Genomic DNA, 21,623 nt, shown 5'->3' on the forward strand with positions numbered 1-21,623 from the left:
TATCTTACATTAATTCTCCCACAGCATTATTCTTTGAATAATTTGATGATTTCTGCCTCTTATAATCCTGCATGCCATATTGTTTCAAACACTCATCACTTGGGAGTAAAATACATTTTCCTGATATCTGTTCTATATTGGCTTTTCATGCATTTCATTTTGCACACAAAATACAGTCAATTCACTTTATAGTATATCCTGTGAAGCGCTTTGAGACGTCTTGAAGTCGTGATGAGGTGCTATATCAAATGCAAGAATTATTATTAATATTTCAAATTATATTCATGGTTCCCATTGTTTTATCTTATTGTGAAGGATTATTTTCAATTATCTAGATTTTATCTACCCGTTACCAAAGATATTTTGGTGAGATCTTCTCTACACCAACTTTCTTTCTGAATTGTAAGGTTCAAGTTTCTCATTTTAGTCAATGCTCATTCCTTCATGAAAGCAGATCACACTGATTTCTCTTTTCTATACATTTTCCAATGCAAGACTGGTTTCGGGGCATAATAACCAAAATTGAACAGATTTTACAAAGTCTGTTCTGACCAGCTCATTTTAAACCTTCAGTATTTCAATCAACTTGTTTTCTATTCCTTTGGATATATAGACTTTCTATTAGCATTTTAATTGTTTGTAGTAAGTGCCCTTAAAGAAATCAAGAAATTAGTCAGGCATGATCTTCCTTTTTCTAAATCCACTCTGGCTATTTACTTACTATTTTTCTACAGATGCTCTTTCAGCTTGTTTCTTAGAAAAGATTCAATTGTTTTATTGGCATTAGACTCATGAACTTATAGTTACTACGGTGGCCTGCTTCTAATTCTACTGAACCTAACCAGTGTTTAGTAATTCATTTGTGATGATATGCTGGATTCACAAACTGTACTTCTCCTCTGGTCACCTTCAAAACTCAATGATATATACCATCTAGCTAACTGGATAATTTAATCTCAATTTATCAAACAGTTTCGCCACAGATGATGTGCTAGTTTGCCACAAAAATGTACCTTCTACGTATCAGGAATATGAAATATTTAATTACTTTCAGTGCCCTGCTCAGCACACAGGAATCTGAAGATATAATGAATTTAAAATTATGGTTACTGACCATTGCACGTGAGATCATCCAACAGCATCCGCTCACCGCGACAGGAACAATTCACATGTCCTTCAGGGGTGAGCAGGCACAGGTCCTGACATCCACCATTATTAACTTTGCATGGAGATAATTCACCTTATTTAGAAAAAGGAAGAAAAATGTATTTAACAGATACTTTATCAAGCAAAGAAAATCTAGGAAAATGAAATTAGCAGGTTTCCTTTAAAGTCAAGAAGTTTTTTTGCCACTCTCCTCTCCATTTTTTAAGGTACTAAGGTATCCAGGCGTACAGTTTCACTGGCCCACTAGCCCTTCAGGAGCTTTCTCAGTGCTATTTTTCATGTATGCACCTAGACCGCAAATAACCACAGGTATTCAACCTCAAGAGTCATAACTGTACCTGATGTGGTTCTCGTCTAACATCCAGCAGTGGTCATTGGATAGAATTATCTAAAAAGGATAAGTTCATATATTTTGTAGTTCATTTTATACTTGGTTTTAGAAACTTACTATGGATAGCTCAGTGATTAGAACACTCGCCTCGCAAGCGAGAGACCTGGATCCGATTCCCGGAGGGGGCAAAACCTTGGACAAGTTTCCTTACTCCAAATGCCTGATAATAATCCCTCAAGAAAAAAAAACAATAATAAATTAGTCATTTCAATCTACGACTGTTTGTGGGACACTGCTGTGTGCAATTGGCTGCTGCGTTTCGCCCACAAATATACAGTCATTTTGTATCCTGTGAAGTGCTTTTAGTCGTCTAGAAGACATGAAAAGCACGATATCAAATGCAAGGATTATTATTTAGGGTGGAAAAAAATGTTGAAAAATCCTTTAGTCTAAAACAGAATCAGTGGTACTAGCAGTCTTTCTAGTCTAGCTCCATTCAAGTGTCAAAAACACATAATTCTATTGTGTTTGATGCTGAGATGTTCGAAAGAGATCAGACCACATTAGCTTAGTTTTGCTTCTGACTGACAGCAGTAAGAGGGAACCACATTCCACTTCAGATGACACATAGTGAAGATTCTGATTACTGAATTTTATTGCAATTTTTAAAAATAAGGTAGACAACTTATATTTTGTTCTTAGAAGCAACTTCTGATTGTTTAATTGTAAAATCACTAAGTTGTGTTCAGCATAGTATGATACATGAAATACCTGATCCCTCGCCATCCAAACAGTTTCGTTATCTACACTCACCAGTAATTTTAAACTAATAATAATTTGGTCCATCCTCGACCGTTTATGGGACACTGCTGTGCGCAATTGGCTACCGCAACTAAAAGGTTTTGTGCTGCCTTGATGGAAGTAATGTAGACAAGTTAACGATGGTGTGAAACTGCTGCAGCTTCACTGAGACTGCCATCACCAAAAGTCACTTGGTAAAGATCTGAAGAGATAGATGACTGATTGAACAGTCATGCTTTGCTGAGAAAAGCAACTGTGGATTTCTCTGGTCCCAATTCGTTTTCTATTCTCGCCACACTGCTTATATGATCTTCCTGAGACAAGGAATCTATTCTGTTCTTTGGCTCAAAAAGGTACTGGAGGCTTAGTTTAGCCTGTGATATCTGTAAAGACAAATTTGCAAGACCACTGAACATATACTGTTCTAAAAGGGGATAAAACCAAGAAGATTTATTGCTCCCTTGTGGAAGTTAGTTTTGCCTCCCCTTTACAACTGATAATTCATATTTTTACCAACAGTAAGAATCATCGTTTTATGTCAGCTTGTTTTGGAATGCTGACAGCAATCATATTTTTCTAAATGAACTTCCATGCATTATACCTGCTTATTTTGTTAATCTAACCAGTATTACAGCTTGAAAAGGTTAAACAGAATGAGAATACACACATACCTTATGGATAGTAATGATTAACATGCAGAAGTTGAACATGGCAATGTGAGAACTGGTTTGGAAGACCACTTTTGTGCAGCAATGAATGGAGAAAAGAAACATAAGAGCAGACAAATGGGTGACTACAGTGTTAGACAAGGAAGAGGTAAGAGCTTTGTTGCACTTACCGTACCTGCTACTAAAATGCACAAATATTCTGCTTTTAATCCAAATGTTTCGTCTGTATAACCTCTTTAATTGATTCATACCTTTTATTTAAATAAACTTCAGATACCATTCACCTACCTATATACAAATATCATTGCTCTCTAAATCTAACCAGGATAAGATAAAATCCTCAGGATCTGGGACAAAAAAACATTCATAACAAATTAGTTTAGTTTGTCATTTACCTTTGCCGTACTAACTGCTCTAATAAATTCAAAGGAAAAATGTGGCATGATCGACCACATACCTTTATGATGGCCTTATCTGAATGAAAGAACAGGGTAGTGACAGCCTCTCTATGACTTTGGACACCTCAACTGTTCTATGGCAGATAATAGCAATTTAAAGGTTAAAAGTAATTACTTCACCTCCACTATGGTTTTGTGTTCTAACCAGAGGCCTGCCTGACACTCAAATCTGTCAGTCGCGCTCATGCTGAGCGTCATCAGTTCACACCCTGCATAGACTATGACTGATCAGTCAAACAGGATTGTCTCTTAGAATTGTAGCAGACACGGAGTTGGAAGAATTTAATAATTCAGTTAGTTCTGGATTTGATACCAACAATCTCATGAAAATCTCTTCTTTCAACAGAAGTTAAACAGTATTAATAGGGGTTAATGTTTTAGTACGATTGAAAATGAATTATTAACCAACAATGCAAGTGAAACTAGTTACCATTAGGATATTTTGAAAACCAGATGGGGTGGAGTTTATAAACTGAATTGAATTTGACTCATTCAGAGATAATGAACAATGCTCAACTTACAACTGTTGGTGTCATTAGCTACTGCAATAATGCCCATTGGCTGTTGCGGAATGTCAGCTCGGAGTACTCTTAGGTCACTTCCAGTGTACTTATCGGCACGCAGGACTGCCCTTCGGACCCAGTCAGTCCAGAATATGTAGTCGCCATAAACTGCAAGCCCAAAGGAATGGACAGGCTCAGATCTCAAGATAACCTAGAGATGGAGGAAAGTATGAAATGTAATGAATCTGGGAAAGAGATCAAGATACAACAGAAATGGTTAAGAAAAGCAAAACACACGCAACTACCATGGAGAGAGGATAAAAGCATTCTTGAATACTAGATCAGTATGTATGTCGACAGTGAACATACAGTGACAAGAATGAAAAGGTCCCGATGTAGAACAATAATAGCAGATTTAAAGATTCAAGCTCCTACACCGTTTGTCAAATTTAAAAGTATTTATTTTCAGATATGAATGCTCAATACAAAGGAAAATGTTTGGTTTTGCCAGATTTTTAGGCATTTTTGGTAGAAGCAAGATAACCTTATATTTATTCCAAGTTTGTTTCATATATAATAATTAAAATATACAAAATTAATCTCAAACATTACAATTGCAGCACTTTCAACAAAAGAATGGGTCTTGGAAATATTGAATTTTGACTTGAGCATGTATGTTGGAGGGGTAGGGAGAAAAGGAGCAGTATACGCACACAAAAAACATCAAAACTCAACAATTCCCCTTTTTAAGATTCTCTGAACCCAAAATCTCTATCTCTGATTTATTCAACTCAATTTTCAATAACTCAACTTGATATTTTTCCTACCTCTTCCTCTGACGCTTTTAGGAGGGTGGGGGTTGAAGCACACACATAACAGCACTAAAACTGATTAATTTAATGTGCACAAAAGTTTCTATACAGCAAATGATTGGAAGACGAAGCATAACTGTAGACTGCAGCCTTTTAGACAGTAAAATTGTCGTCCATAAAAATCCTCACCTGTCTACTTGTTCCATCATATTCACAGCGCTCTATCTTATCTAAGGTGGCATCAGAGAAGTACAATTTTTCTGCTTTATGGTCAATGGCCAGGCCATTTGGTGTTCGGATGTCTGTGCCAATGATGACAAACACATTCGATCCAGTCAGTGTGGACCTCATGATGCTAGGATGCTGCTCATTCCAATTGGTCCAAAACATCAAGCTTAAAGAGAGTTAAAGAGTTTGATAACAAAAGATCAGATCAGAGAACAGAAGACACAATTTCAGGACAAGTGAAAAATAAACTTAAAATCAGCGCTAAAATGGGCTAAAAGTAAACCAGAGAGAGAAAATAAAACAGAAAATATTTCTTCACACAAAAGGGTTTTGTGAACGTCAAATGCACTGTGCCAGAAGACCAGTACAATATTTACAGCAAATGCTTACTTGAGACATTCATCCAGCACAAATGCTCGGGGGTGATCATCACCGGACATTGTTACCACTGTTTCTCGTTCAAATGCTCCTAGACGACTCTGGTCCACACTATGTCGTGTAATGGTGGACGTTGTGTAGCTGGTCCAGTACAAAGCGTCCCAAGCCCTATGGTAGGCCAAGCCTTCCACTGACCCAACATCTGTAGGAAGCAACATTTAGAAGTAAAATCCTGAATTAAAGCTTCCAACCGAACTAGCCTGTTTGCAAACTTAGTGTCTAAACTTCCACTGCCATATAAACCTTCAAATTAATAGTGCAGATAAGAATGACTTAAATGAACATTTATTCAGCAAAGTTACAGAAACTAACACAAGGAATAAAGTCTTATTTCAATAAGAAAGATAGTGCTTTAAGATGCTAAATGCACAGAATTATACTTAGACACTTAAACAGAAAATGACTTATTAGTATTTTCATCTTCAAAAAAGCTACACATTTACAACAACTTGCATATAGCACTTCACGCAGTGTCCTGGAGCACTCAACAGTGGCAGAGAAGAGGGAGGGGGGAGGTGGCCATAAGTACAATCAAAAAGGAAGGTCTTTAGGCGAGATTTGAAAGTGGGGAGGAAGGGGGCAAAGCGGAGGGATTGAGGAAGAGAGCTCAAGCGTTTCGAGGCGTAGTGTATGAAGGCATGGCCACCAATGGTGGACTGGAGAGGACAAGGGACAAACAGGAGGCTGGAGCAAGCTGAGCGGAGGCAGCAGGTGGTGGAGTGGGGGGGGTTAAGCAGATCGGATAGATATGGAGGTGCGAGGGCATGAAGGGATTTGAAAACGAGTGAGACGATTTTAAAATTGATTTGTTCGGTAATTGGGAGCCAGTGAAGCGTGACAAGGATTGGTGTGATGAAGGTAGAGTTCTGTGTGGGTGAGTATCTGGGCAGCGGAGTTTTGAATTAATTGAATTTTGTGCGTGGTGAAGCTGGGGAGGCGAGCGAGGAGGGCAATGGAATAGTCCGGCCGGGAAGTTTTGGCTGCGTTGGATGTGTTAAAAAGGACTCACTTTCCACAATGGTCTTTCTATTTGATCCATCATCACTGATCTGTTGAATGTTACCAAAATGTATGTCGCTGAAAAAGATTCGGTTTCCTCCTTTGGCACCATGACCATAATCAAAAGCCAATGCTATAACATTCTTCATGTTTTCAGGGTCCTCAAATGGTTTTATTGGTGAATTGAGATTGTTTTCATCCGAGAGGTGGATACTTTTCAGTATTGTCCGCTCAGAGTACAGAAGGTACCCATCGTAATCACGACACTTCACGCCATCTTCTGAAAGCATTCCATGAGCACAAGCACACGTTCTCTGAGCATTTCCACGATAAAGACACAACTGTTGACATCCTCCATTGTTGTTGGCACAAATATTTGTACCTGGAAGAGAGACACCATAACATCAATCGATAGTGATGTAAATATTCCTCTCTTATTCTTCCCTCTAAGAAACAGGGCATTCTCAACAAATCAGATTGTGACTAGTTTTAAGAAGTCACAACTCTGAAATATGTAAATTATGTTATCTTTTGTGTTTCATGCACACTCTTAATTAATACCATATTAACTTTCTCTCAGTGTGTGATCTCAGGAACAGCGTTACTTATATCCACAAACTCAGTATACACATAGACATGTCTAATATGAGTGTTGCACAGAATGCTTCTATTACAAGATTACAATACAGAAAACATGTTCCAGGGTCTACATGCTGAAAGTATGAACAGAGGGCATCATAGGGGCTTTATTGTGGTTTGCATTCCATTGTGAAGTCTGATAAGCCCACGTCAGGCATTCACATCTTCACAACTTTAGTTGTGGGTATTTGCTTGAGGTCCAGGATTGGGATTTAAAAGAAGGGTGAACCAGCAGAGTGAGGTTCAGCTCCCATCTAGCATGTGAGCACAAGATATCAGACACACACATAAACCCAGACAGTTACACAGGCAAGGAGACACAGCAACAGTTGAGAGAGATGGAATATCATGTACTTTTGCATTGAGAAAGAAATCCAAATGAATTAGTGGATGCACAAATAGCCACATACAATTAAGTGATGTTTCTCGGTGTACATATTCCATTGAGGCCCACAAAGAGTCAATTTTGAATTATGGCCCAGACTAAGGAAATTATTAGCATCTAGTTTCAAGAGCATTACATTTATTTCTCACCTTTTTGTCTCTTTCTGTTAAAGACTTTGATATCTTTGAGCTGCACTCCAATACCAGTTCTCAAAGAGACAGAGTCTGTGGCATTATCTTTCTGGCCTCTTTTGATGGAACCATTTGCGTGGGTCCTATAGGAAAAAGAATAAAAGTGCATGAATGCATGAATTGAGTTAGTTCAAGTCGCTACTTGCATCAGTTGTCTTTCACGTGGGGAGGGGGACCTGTAATAAAAGGATCCTTCCAACTAGGATTGTCCCTTCAAACTCGAGCTGTGTATCTTTTATCTGCATATCAATACAAGTCTCAAAGTTAGAGAGTCAATGTCAGAGGCCTAAGATCAAGGTGTCAACATTTCATTGGTGGGGGTAGACAGTCACCATCTAAAGGCAAAGGTAAGAATATACCACAAAATTATAACTCAGAATTATGACAAGCAGATGACCCACTCGCAAAGGAATAAAACTGTTTGCAATTTGCAGAACTTCCATCAACAAGAATTGGCATTGGGATAATTAGGCAAGCTTTTTTTAATATAGAAAACCAGGGAAGCATATTTACCTGTCACTCCAGTAAATATAATCCTCAAATACAGCAACAGAAAACATGTCCATATTGTGGCTGGATAGGACAACCTCTCGATTCTCACCCATCTCCAGATCAATCCTCTCAATTTTGTCAGTTCGTGCATCACACCAATAAAGCTTTCCTTCCTTCAGTAAAATAAAACAATTCATATTGTGATCATTCCCCCCAACTCATACGCAGTGATCAGTTTTAGAATATAATTATCATTTTTTTCATTAAAAACACGATATTTTTCATAAAGAAAGCACTCAAAAACTGAAATAATCTCTCTTCTAATGCTAGTAAAAATAAATACTTACCGCATAATCGATGGATATTCCATTTGGCCAGCTAATGCTAACGTTCACAAGTACTGTTCTCTCAGTCCCATCCAGGCGTGCCCTCTCAATTCTTGGATATTGGCCCCATTCAGTCCAAAAGAGGTAGCTACAAATAACAGATATCATTAAACATTAGACACACTGAATACCATTCGTACCTCCAGACTGGGAATTCCAGCACCCCGAGACGTCCTCCAGACGTGAAAGGTGCTATACAAACGTAATGTGTTGTTGAATTCAGCAGGAGAAATTACAATTGTTAGCCCACATCCCAAACCATAGCTTTCCAGCCTCAATACGGCTGTTTTTCTCATGCATTTTAAGATACGCTTCTTTTCAATAAAAGCACAACACAATAACCAAATAGAAAAACAATTATTGTTCCTAAAAATGACTGGAGACGCATTCTAAAACTTTTAAGCTTTTTTAAGGATTCTCTCATCCTCTACAACATTACCCTTTCTCTGGATGAACTGTGATGGCACGTGGTTTATCCAGTCCTTGAGAAACAACCACATAACGAAATGAACCGTTCAGTCTGGCCACTTCAATAACATCAAATCCTTGGTCGGTCCAATAAATATTCCCTAATATAAAATGAACAAAAATTGGCATATCACACTATAAAAAGAAAGCAATACAAATTCACTAATACAGTGCATATTTGGTTTAAAAGTTTCTTAAACACGTATTACGCAGGCATAACCTCAAGTTATTCATTAATGTGAATACTTCATTAATCAGAGCAATTTTTCTACACTCGTTTCCCCACCCTCATCACCACCACAGTAGGCAACATATCAAAATCATTAAAGACGGTGAAAAAGACAAGTCTATTATGAATAACTTGTTAACCCATAGAAAATCTTCCTGTTCTCACCTGCAATCCAGTCGACAGCTATTCCTTCAACTCTTCCTATTCCATTTGTCACAACATCTTCGCTCCAGGTCTGGTCTCGCTTCGCTCTACTGATGGTGCTCAGTCCCATATCTACCCAATATATAGTATCATTCTCTGAAAAATGAAAATTTCATATTAACGACACAGGGTAAAAAGAATACATCTCAATTAGACTTAGCTGAAATTATCAAACACAACTATTCGTGTGCGTGAAAGTTCATGAGCTGTTTCAGACGCTCTGAAATTTGCCAATCGCACAAGCATCACATTTCTAGAACAGTTACTAATACAACCCATATTGTATACTGACACTCCAATGCAGTGCTGAGGGTGTACTGCATTATTAAAGGTGACATTCTTTGAATAGGGCAAACAGACTCCTTGACTGCCTGGTCAGGTGGTCATTAAAAATCCCATGACACTAATTGGAAAGGGAAGGGAGTTTCTCCTGGTGTCCTGGCCAAAAATTCTCCAAATAAAATTGGTCACTTCATGGGTGTTTGTGATGTGCACAAATTGGCTGCTGTGTTCACCTACAAATTAGTCAGGCATTGCACTTAAAGTCATGTGGAGCACTTTGTGATGTTCTACTGACATAAAAGGCACTATATCAAATGTTAGGAATATCATTTGTTTACTAAATAAACAATAAGAATGCTTTTAATTATAAATACATTTTAAAGTTGAATTAAAGTTATGACACCACAGAAAAAGTATTAATTAATCTCGCACCACTGCCTCCCCCCAAAAAGCGCCAGTCTTTGAATGCTCTTTGAAGAAAATTTTGAAATTGTCAAGATTACAAAGATGACTAGCATTAAATGTACTGAATTAGGTACCAAAAACGTTTAAACATTTCTTTTCTACAATTGCCCGTTTTGATATTGTTACATTAATAAATCAAAGTTGACATTTTAGCGAGCAAAACAGAACACCTACTGTTTGGTCACTCAGCTCTAGTCCAAATACATTAGTAATTCTGAACAGCAAAACCGAGTAAGATCAGTAGCCTGTCACAGTATCAAATCGATGACACACGAGAGAGGCAAAAATATTCAATCTGACAGTTTTCTCATCAAAAACGATTTAACATTCAAAATGTCTAAAAAAACTGTATGAAAGCATTTAAATCCAAGAATTAATTTTCATTTTTCTCAAAATACTCCTGATTAAATGCGTTACTTTACATAAAAGTGCTTCACGTTCTACATATCCCTTTTACGATAATTCAACAGTAATAACTTGCACTTGTAATTCTGCATTTCACGTAAAAATGAACATGCATTTATACAGTGCTCTTAACGTGGGGTAGCGTCTTGGAACATCGCAAAGCGCTTTGCAACATATAATTGGTAAGATAATAAGTGATTGTTGCACAGATAAACACAGCAGCCAATCTGCACCAGTGTGATGTCAGGCTTTCACTGGCCAGTTTCCTGTGCAAAGTGCACATGTGCAAAAAGCTTCCAAATGTCTGTAGCGCCCAGCAAATACTTGCAGAAGCATTCTGAATTTGGGCGATATATCCACTACTGCACCGAGGCAATGAATAAAATAAACTTGTATTTGATATAGTGCTTTATTCCATCAAATGTCACTGGATTGTCAGTTGTGAGCTCACGTTTTGTTGTGGACTAAAACCTACAAACTTCTGACCCAGAAGTGACACTACTAACTGAATCAAACAGCAAGTTGAATGTAGAAAAACCTCAACAGTGTAACCATCACATTACTATCATACTCCAAAAAAACTTTTGTGAAAACTATGAAAACAAAATACTTATTTCAAAAATTAACAATCATCTTTGGTTTCATTTCTAGCATTCACATCTGATAACAGGTTTGACACACCTACCTGCATGGAAATCTATACCGACAGCCAGAGATGTTCCTGATACAGGAACAAGAGCATCCGACTTATCGTTGGGATCAAGAGGAATTCCTCTGATTCCTTCATGGACTGAATACAATAGGAAGGAGCCAACACCTAGGAAAAGAATGAGGAAATTAATATGAACACATCTGTTCAAACACTAAAAAAAAGTGCATTTGTTTTTATTTCCTGTTGTCTGAACCATTAATTATCTGCACCGCCCTCCCCCAAAAGATATTTTTCTTTGCCCCTTTTTCGCAAGGGCAGATCAGTTTCGGGACCTGGAAACTTCCTTGCCTTGTGTGCTTCAGCTTAATCTCTTGAGCGACCCAGTCACTGGGGAAGCATGACGAGTTTTCTAATCCCACCTCATTCACAGAAATTGAAGTTTCCATTAAAATATTTCGATAAATTGGCCTTCGAGCACAGTGGGTGGTGCTGATGAGTTATGCCTTGGAGCATCAGGTATTACATGGGGAATCATGCTCATCAAGTTCTCAATATTATCCCATATTGAACATAGCATTAAATACATACAAGTCACAGTGAAGAAATAAAATATGATACTTGTGGACTTCCAAATGGCTTTGGTTGGCATAAAAAGATCACAATTCACATACTTGTAATCATCAAAAATCATCTTATTAAAGTTGTGCACATTTTATTGCAAGAACTTGAATGTAGATATTCAGAGACCCTCCTGCAAACACATCTCCCCATCAAATGAACATAATCTTAATTTCAAATGGATAGGGAAAGCTCATTATCAGATGGGTATCCAACTTAGCATCTTTTGCCCATACAATTTCAATCCAGTTTACCTTCACAGGACTGCTGCCCACTCTTCAGACTGTAGCCTGCTGTGCACATACAAGCTCTTGTGGTTTCAGATGTAGGTAAGCAGAGCTGAGAACAATCACCATTTTTCTCACTGCACGGATTTGTACCTGAAAGGAACAAAAAGAGTTTAGCACAATCTTAAAGAACGATTTGGACGGCTAGATACAGAGGATTTATTTGAAAGAGAAATATGAGGAAATTTGGGGAAAGGGCACAGCGGTATGACTGAATGGGTAACTTTCTCTGAGATGGCACAAATGATGGGCCAAATGCACTTCTGTGCGTTAAATTATGATCCAATTATATAAGAATATTAATGACAAGACTGCATTAAGAGATCAGGAAAGCCCATCCCAAAGGGAAGATTCACAGCCATTTTATATTACGACCTTTTACAAAAATGACCCATTTCAACTCTTTCAACAATTTTTCTCCTTGAGAATTTCTCCGGATTTTTTATTTTAAATATAATGCACATAATGAGGAAGAAAGTAATAGAGGGGAACAGGGAGAGAGAATATGGATGGGTGGAGACTTCTTCATTACCTACACATCCTCAGAGTGATAGGAAACTAGTAATGCAAACCTTGAAAAAACAAGCTTGACATTAACATTTACCAATACAAGTAGTGCAAATATAGCACTAAGGATCATTGTTTATCAATAAGGATCTCTTAATTGCACTATTTTAAATATCTTGACAAAAGCGTCCAATTAATGAAACTTAATTTCTTTTTAGGTCTCACCATTTTGTATGTCTTCGTCGTAAACCTTCATGTGCATCACCAGAGTTGTACTGTTGCGTAACACAACAGTGTTCAATCCATCCTTATCACAAGTACCCATTTGCTCTGTAGTTTGATCTGCCCACCATAGTTTGTCACCTACATGTAACAAGATAATATATTACTGAAACTGCCTCAATATTGCTCCTTTACTGTTTGTTATTCTGATAGCAGAACTTCATGTGCAACATTGCATATCAGAAACTATTTCCTTCTGCATGAACAGATGAGTATATTTCCTTATGACAATTAGAAACTACCTTTCTAGTGAAACTAGAAAGTTAACTGAGTGGATGATTGCTTATATTTTTAACGTGTAAACCAAATATGTTGCACTCTGTTAAGGGCCTTTTAAATTGAAACTGAAATATTAGGAGACTTTGGTTTCAATCGTGAAAACAACACAACATAATATCTGAATAACTTGAAGCCGTGCACTACCATTAATATCGCATCATAAATCTGTTTTTCAGTTCTTTGCCATTTCAAAGAAAAATGAAACCATGAGGTTTTTAAAAGAGACAATTTCAAATAGCAATACTTTGCAATGTAAAACTTCAACTCTAAATTGACATATATGGAGCATTGACCAATCTTGGTCTATCTGTTGTTAATTTCAATATTGATAAATGAAAGGTACTTCAAATAGGAAGTACAAAATTTGCTTCTACGTGTTGTACTTTCCCTACACTATAATAATCCTTGCATTTATCACATCCTTGAGATTTCTCAAAGGGCTTCACAGAATATATTGTAAAGTGAATTGACTGTATATTTTGTGGGTGAAACGCAGCAGCCAATTGCGCACAGCAGTGTCCCACAAACTGGTTTAGATTGAGTGACCAAATTATAAATTTTTAAAAGGGAAATTCTCTCCACCTTCTCTCTTTCTCTTCTATTATGATAATTTAATTGCTATCAAATATACCTTTATTTAATATAGATTGATTCGGTCTAAAAACATTTGCCTATTTTCCTATTGAGTGTTATGGTCTGTTTTGGAGGTGAAGCCCAGAAAAACTTATTGACGGAACAAAATCCAAAAGCCATTTTTATGTCTAGCAAAGTCTGCAAGTGTGAAGATCAACATGACTGACACATTACCCTTAAACCAAAAAGAGACTTTCTGCATTCTGTCAATTATCTTGTCAGCAGCCCAGGCTGCAAGCAATAATAATAATAACCTCGCATTTGATATAGCGCTTTTCACGTCTGGAGGACATCCCAAAGCGCTTCACAGAACACACTGTAAAGTGAATTGACTGTATATTTGTGGGCGAACGCGGCAGCCAATTGCGCACAGCAATGTCCCACAAACAGTCACGGATTGAAAATGACCAATTTATTATTGTTTTTGGTTTTGGAGGGATTATTATTAGGCTCTGTGTGGAGTAAGGAAACTTGCCCAAGGTTTCGCCCTCTGCCTGGAATTGAACTCGGGTCTCTCACTTGCAAAGCGAGTGCTCTAACCACTGAGCTACAGGACAAGCAAGCTTGCTCCCCTATGAGATAGCTCACTAGTGATTCAGTAAGAAATAAAGCAACTCTGGTTTGAGTTTCAATGAACTCAAGGAGGAACGATAAAATCTGATGTGTCATTTTCTAAGTATCATTTTAATGCTTTCGGTACATTTTCTCAAAATGTACCTTGACTTCCAGAAGAGTGGGACTGGTATTGTCCTCTCAAAAAACATCACTCACCGAAATCCAACTCCCAGCCCAGCTGTGATTTTGACTTCCATAATGGTTAGTTTGGGAAGCTTTTGGATTTTATTAATTTGAACTTTTAACACCATTTCACAGCTCAACTAGGCCAGATCAAGGCAAGAATGTTAAAATCTGTGAGCAATTGCAATTGGATTGGAGTTCTACTTTACATCAATTGGAAATACAGCTCTGATTGTGGAGTCCTGTGGCTCAGTGGTTAGAGCACTCGCTTTGCAAGCGAGAGACCTGAGTTCAATTCCAGGCAGAGGGCCAAACCTTGGGCAAGTTTCCTTACTCCACACAGAGCCTAATAATAATCCCTCCAAAACCAAAAACAATAATAAATTGGTCATTTTCAATCTACGACTGTTTGTGGGACATTGCTGTGCGCAATTGGCTGCTGCGTTCGCCCACAAATATACAGTCAATTCAATTTACAGTGTGTTCTGTGAAGAGCTTTGGTACGTCCTCCCGACGTGAAAAGCGCTATATCAAATGCAAGGATTATCATTATTATTATATTATTATTATTAGGCATTTGGAATGATCGTAGCATTTTCGTGGCAATTTATTCATTCATTATATAAAGAATTAATTTGATCAAAAACTGAGCAAAATGTTCTATCACCTGGGCTGAAGAGAACTCAAAAATATTGGAATCATATGGGACAATTGTATTTTGCTCCAAGAGAAAAAAAATTCAGCCACAATGCAATTTTCTTTTGATGACTCTTTTTTTAAAAGATGAAGGCTATATAGATAAGATTTTCAATGAATGAACTATTCAACAATAATAATAATCCTTGCATTTGATATAGTGTCTTTCACATCGGGAAGACATCTCAGAAAGTGCTTCACAGGATTTACTGTAAAATGTAGAGACTGTATTTTGCAGGCAAATAAATATTTAATATGCAATAAAATCATCAATCAACTTATTTATTACTTTATTGCGGTCATCTGGTATCAAATTACATCAATTCTTAAGTGAACTATTTGAGTTACTTATCCGAATAAATAATTTATTTAAATAAGGTGCGTTTATACCTTGATATTGAGTGCTTTAAACACTTACCCATTATGGCTAGAGCAGTAGCTTTGGTCAGTTTTGTCTTCATGGTTTCTATGGTCACCAAATCACTTCCATCCAGGTTACATTTGTTAATGGACCCATTTCCTGAACTGATCCAGTATAACTTGTTTTCAAAATAATCAATAGACAGCCCTGCAATTATTTTTGAAAATTAGGTGGATAGAAAACATAAAAGGCAAAACTATAATTAATTTCTTTAAGCGATTCCAATAGTAATAGGAGATTGTTAGCACATAAACTAAATGCATTATATCAGTGCTAGTAAATGTTGGTTATATTATTTATTGAACAATGAAGTGAGCAAAACCGTAACATGTGGTTAAAAAAAATCAGTTTCACCTAGGACTACCAGAACCTTTATAGCAATCGCATAATACACCTATTTACAAAATTATACTACATATTCAAATGTTTTAAACTAAAAATGCCATCAGCAGCTCAAAACTCACCAACAGGCCCCTTCTGATTTGCAAATAAAACAGTGCGGTTAGTTCCATCCATGTTAGCTGTATTGAGGGTATCCCCATCTGTCCAGAACAGTTTCCTGTATGGAACAAGTGGGTAATGTTATAACTGGATAGTATCTCAACTGGTTAACTTGTTCAATGTTTAACCAACCTTACAATTCTTTGGTTACTAAAGTGTGCACATATTTGATGCCAGAATGTCAGCGGTCAGTGAGTTTGTGTAGCATTAATGGTATATAATTTTTTTCCATCCCCCTCATGGAAAGTAGGAAAGGAACTTGTATTGGAATATAGATATAAATTTGGATTTGACAGAAAGAAAACCCAATGGAGGTCTTTTGTAATATTTCTGAAACCTCTTGCGTTTTAGAAATGGAGCACATTGTGATCGCAGAACTGCCATGGTTCAGACAAACTGTTCCAGTCTGCTGCTCACATCCTAATCGAAGATAGATCTACAGAAAAAGCACCTTTTTTTTGAGATAGGAGATAGGGACAGTGTTACATATCAAAATATAATGAGTTTAACAGAATGCTGTTGTTTCCCAACTTGAATCCAAACTAATGGAATGCAAACTATTTTCAGGAAGCTTTCAGACATCATACACAATTAGAAGACATTTAATTTGCAAAGATCTAACTCTGAATGCTTGCGAGTGAGAAAGTACAAAATAGTTAGTGAAAATTTATGCCACAGATTCTGCATTTGACTGGTTATTTTTTTAATAAAAGATACTGAAATAAGTTTACTTCTATGAGTAATCTGAAAATTCAGACAAAAGTGTCTAGATTTTATACACTTGTCCAAATTTTCAGATCACACATAGACTCATGTGGAATATATACACTGGCCGAATTACTGGATGATCTATGTATTTCTCTGTAAAGCATTAACACTGGTAAGACCTAGAAGACACGAACATGATTGGTTAGCCAAAATCGCACTCCCTTTCTCTTAGCTAGTTCTTCACTGACATCCAGCCTTGCATCTGGCACTCATCTTCCTTTGGGAAATGATCAAAGAGAGAAGTCAAACATTTAGTGCGAGGGGATTCTTTCTTAACGAGGCACACAATTCTTTCTTAACGAGGCACACACTGCCTCTACTATGGATGAAAGACAGAGTGAGCTTCAATGCAAACGTCCTGTCAGGAGACTTCCTGTCTCAAATGTTGCCTGGGTGTGTTAGGTCATAGGTTTGCGCACAAAATGGAAATCAAGGATCTGTGGACAAATACTTAAGAAATTCTGTATTTCACATCACTGTATGGTAAAATAAAATCGAACTAGATATCACCCTCCAAAAATTATACATTTAAAATTACTTAGAAGCAATATGATATTCATCATCTTGATCCTTTTTTTAAATCAGCTATGATCTAGTGAGAGCTAAACAATTACATTTAGTATTAACAGGCTTTAGGGCACATGCATTGCAATTACAATTTTGACAACTTTACTGTCCAATGTCGCCGTCAAAGTAAAGCCACACAGATAAGCGGCACTCTACTCTAGGTTATCTTTTCAACAGCGTCAAATTCCCCCAAATTCGGTGCTTCCTGGGCCAGCCCATGAACCCATGAACTAAAGGTAGCCAGATTCAGACTCTCTCCAAATGGGAAAGAAAAACTAAAGCAAGTTATCAGCAACTTTGTTGGAAACCTGAAAGCTAATGACAAGTTTGCTGTTTCAGCCACATTAGGTATAAAATTTGATAAGACCTGGTAAAATCTCTACAGCAGCAACAACAACTTGGATTCATATAGCGCCCTCCACGCCGGACGGCGTTTCAGAGCGCTTCACAGTAACGGATCCCGGGGCCGAGCCAGGAGGAAGGTGACCAAAGGCGCGGTCGAAAAGAAAGGTCTTCTTTCATACTTACATACCAATTTCATACTTTGATTTAAAATACACAAAACGTAACAAACAAAGGTATTTGCAAATGCAGTATCTGTAAAATTGACCAAAAGCAACTTTTGGAAATTGCATTAAAACTATTTCATAACCAATCAAACATGCTCAATCAAGGCAACATTTTCACATTTGAAAATTGTGGTGTACAAACGTCACTTCCAGTCAGGATACCATCTGGAACCAATCATTGATCTTTCTGGAGAAAGATTAGTGGAAGCGCTAACATGCTAAAGTTTTCCCTTGAGCTTTGAGTCACAAACAAAGAAAATGTGTACAAACAAGCCAGATATCTGGAAAGCATTTACTAACTTATTTCCCAGCAAGGAATGGAAGTATTTCAAATAAAAAAAGGTATTTGTTCATAAAATGGGTGTTTGTTCTTTCCATAGCAAACATTATTCAGAACATTTCGTAATCCTTATCAAATTACACTGGATTATTTTATTGTTGAGCATAAAGTCATTTTTAACTGCCAAAGTACTTGGCACAATCAAGAGCTCTTTCTTTCTGCCACTAGATATTTTATGCGTTTAATTTCAAAAGGAAATATTCTAGAAAATGAATTAAAGTATTCACCAATAGAATTCTGATCCAATAGATTAGATGGTAGAAGCATTTACTTTTCTTAAACTGTGCAATGTAAGAAAACAATTCCNTTTTTGGTAAGCTGGGTGTCTGACACATGCAGAAACCCATCACCATGCTTAAGAGTTTCCAATCAAGACTGTAAAGTGCCACGTATATAAGCCACCTGCAAATGGGAATTTTCCTGTGTCTGGAATGCTCCCAGTTTCCCTGAAACGATGACCCTGATCCAACTTAATTTGAGAGTAATTAGCGTAGGTTGTTGAGAATCAAGGAGTACAGAACCCAGTGTGCCAATGGGATACTATTGGGAGTTCAACCAGCTAAAACCGCACAGCTTGCCATTTCAATGATGAATGGATTAATAATAATAATCCTTGGATTTGATAAAGAGCCTTATCACATCTTTGAGACATCTCAAAGTGCTTCACAGAATATACTGTAAAGTGAATTGACTGTATATTTTGTGGGCAAAACGCAGCAGCTAATTGCGCACAGCAGTGTCCCACAAATAACCGTGGAATGACTAACCAAATTTTGAGTAGAAACTTTTTAAAAATGTTTTTTAAGGGATTACTACCCCCGGAAAAGCTGTCCACCAATTGACGAACAACCAAGTTTCTACTCAACAACAAGAAAATTACATTTGTAAAGTGCCTTTCACGATGGGAGAACATCCCAAGGCACTGAACAGTCAGGGATCAGGACCCAAGCGTGGGGGACATTGTTGGGATGAGGGAGGGCAGAGGGGGTAGGAGGGTGGCTAAAGGCACGGTCAAAAAGCAGGGGCTTGAGTTGTGTCTTGAAGGAGGCAAGAGAGCAAGGCAAAGGGATTGTGGGGGCAGAGATGCTGAAAGACCGGCCGCAGATGATAGGGCGGTTCGGGCGGAAGACCTGGAGCAGGCTGGAGTCTGCTGAGTGGAGGGAGCGAACAAGTTGATAGGGGTCAGCAGGTCAGAGATGTAGGAGGGGCAAGGCCTTGGAGGGCCTTGGAAGTGAGGATGAGGATTTTGAATTCTATCCTCTGAGGGATGGAGAGCCAGTGGAGCCGGGCGAGGATGGGTGTGATGGAGTCACGAAGCCTGGTGTGGGAGAGGATACGAGCTGCAGAGTTCTGGATGATCTGCAGCTTGTGCAGGGAACAGTTGGGGAGGCCGACAAGGAGAGAGTTTCAGTAGTCGAGCCTTGAGGTGACAAATGCGTATATGAGGGTTTTGGTGGCCTGAGGGGTGAGGCAATGGCGGAGTCGGGCAATGTTGCGGAGGTGGGAGAAGGCAGATTGGGTCATGGCATGAATATGGGGGAGAAAGGACAGTTGAGGGTAGAACAAGACAGCAAGGGTCCTAACTGGCTTGGTGCGGTGGAGTGTGAAACCAGGGATGCTGATGTTGCCAGTGCCTGAGGTGCTGACGCGAGCCAATCAAGAGGGCCTCAGCTGTAGAAAGTTGGCTCTCATCCAGGACTTGATGTCAGACAAACAGTCTGTCAAGATGTCAGGTGTCCTGAAATCGTGGATGGAGGCAGAAAAATAGAGTTGGATGTCATCTGCGTACATGTGGAAGTTGACCGCATGTCTGTGGATGATGTTACCAAGGGGGAGCATGTAGAGGTTGAAGAGCAGCGGACCGAGGACAAAGCCCTGAGGAACACCACACAAGACTGTGTAGGGGCTGGAAGTGAAAGCGTTGTTGGAGACAAATTAAAATTGTTTGAGAGACAAGACCTGAACCGTTAAAGGACAAAACCTTGAAGGTTGAGGTGAGCGGAGAGGCAGTGGAGGAGGATAGGTGGTCCACGGTATCGAAGGCAGCAGAGAGGTTGAGGAGGACGAGGAGGCAGAGGGAGCCCTGGCACAGATGTATAAGATGGCATCTGTCAGTTTCTGTATTGTGAGCAGTACAGAAACCCGATTGGAGGGGCTCGTGAAGGGACTGGTAGGAGAGGAATGAGCGAAACTGGGAAGCAACGACTTTTTCAAGGACCTTCAAAAGAAAACGGAGGTTGGAAATGGGTTGGTAGTTAGAAGGCAGGGATGGGTCCAGAGAAGGTCTTTTCAGGATGGGTGTGATTGTAGCTGTTTTTAGGAGGATGGGAACAGTGCCAGATGAAAGGGAGAGATTTGTGGTGTCGGAGTAGAGGAGCGAGGAAGTGGAGCTGGGAGGTGAGGAGAGGGATGGGGTTGGGGTCAAGGGAGCAGGTGGTGTGTACTCACTTTTACGTAAACAGAGGCCTGTGGAGTAAGGAAACTTACTCGCCCAGCCCGGGAATGAAACCCAGGTCCTTTCACTTGCGAGGCAAGTGCTCTAACCAATACGCTACAGGACTCCACAAAAAACAGAATGTAAAATACCATTAAAAATTGTAGGCATCGTTGTATGGAATGGGAAGACTTTTCTTCATCCATAGGGCTTTTATCACAGCCTCGACTGGGAAAGTTTCAGGATGGAAAGAAATTGCATTTACTCAGGCCACTCTTGCACACATCTAAGCAAGCCAAGTGAAAAACAGAGGTCTGGGAACTGATCACCTATTAACCTCAAGGCCAGGAAATAATCGGTCCAAGAATAGACTTTTTCCTGCGGTACCTAAGGATACCTACCACGGGAAAAAGCCCAAGAATAGCATATAACTTACAAAAATAAAATAGAAAGAAAAGATCTTGTTATTCAACAAAGCGGTGGTTCCCCCCCATCGTTTGATTTTTGCTACTTTTAAAATAGTTGCAGATGGAAAGTTCATTGTAGACTATGTTCCTGAGGTAATTTAGAGGTGGCTTTTTCAAAAACACTCTGTACTCTTAATTTTCTGAATGAAATTTATAACGTTGCAAGTTCTAGGAATCAATCATTAAGGAAATGAAAAGACCTGAAAGCGACTTCTATTATTTTTGTGATAGCTGTTAAGTTAGTTGCTAAGAACTTTGAATTTTTTTCCACAATTAGTCATTACAACAACAACAATTTGCATTTACACAGCAC

General features: G+C 38.4%; 1 protein-coding gene across 2 annotated transcripts in view; it reads right to left on the bottom strand.

The window, feature by feature from the left end:
* Nucleotides 1-21,623, bottom strand: part of LOC103189063 (low-density lipoprotein receptor-related protein 1) — a 147,158-nt gene that overhangs the window by 46,873 nt on the left and 78,662 nt on the right. For both annotated transcript variants that reach the window (XM_042344263.1, XM_042344262.1), the window contains 15 exons: nucleotides 16,129-16,223; nucleotides 15,662-15,811; nucleotides 12,841-12,978; nucleotides 12,076-12,201; nucleotides 11,237-11,368; nucleotides 9,361-9,495; nucleotides 8,938-9,067; nucleotides 8,460-8,586; nucleotides 8,134-8,285; nucleotides 7,579-7,703; nucleotides 6,416-6,787; nucleotides 5,359-5,548; nucleotides 4,930-5,134; nucleotides 3,947-4,139; nucleotides 1,115-1,240 (listed from right to left, as the gene is read on the bottom strand). In XM_042344263.1, the coding sequence (XP_042200197.1) occupies nucleotides 1,115-1,240; nucleotides 3,947-4,139; nucleotides 4,930-5,134; nucleotides 5,359-5,548; nucleotides 6,416-6,787; nucleotides 7,579-7,703; nucleotides 8,134-8,285; nucleotides 8,460-8,586; nucleotides 8,938-9,067; nucleotides 9,361-9,495; nucleotides 11,237-11,368; nucleotides 12,076-12,201; nucleotides 12,841-12,978; nucleotides 15,662-15,811; nucleotides 16,129-16,223 (2,396 nt within the window). The remainder of the gene's footprint in view (nucleotides 1-1,114; nucleotides 1,241-3,946; nucleotides 4,140-4,929; nucleotides 5,135-5,358; nucleotides 5,549-6,415; nucleotides 6,788-7,578; nucleotides 7,704-8,133; nucleotides 8,286-8,459; nucleotides 8,587-8,937; nucleotides 9,068-9,360; nucleotides 9,496-11,236; nucleotides 11,369-12,075; nucleotides 12,202-12,840; nucleotides 12,979-15,661; nucleotides 15,812-16,128; nucleotides 16,224-21,623) is intronic.

Source organism: Callorhinchus milii, unplaced genomic scaffold, assembly GCF_018977255.1.
Source record: "Callorhinchus milii isolate IMCB2004 unplaced genomic scaffold, IMCB_Cmil_1.0 Scaffold27, whole genome shotgun sequence".
NCBI classification, from domain to species: Eukaryota; Metazoa; Chordata; class Chondrichthyes; order Chimaeriformes; family Callorhinchidae; genus Callorhinchus; species Callorhinchus milii.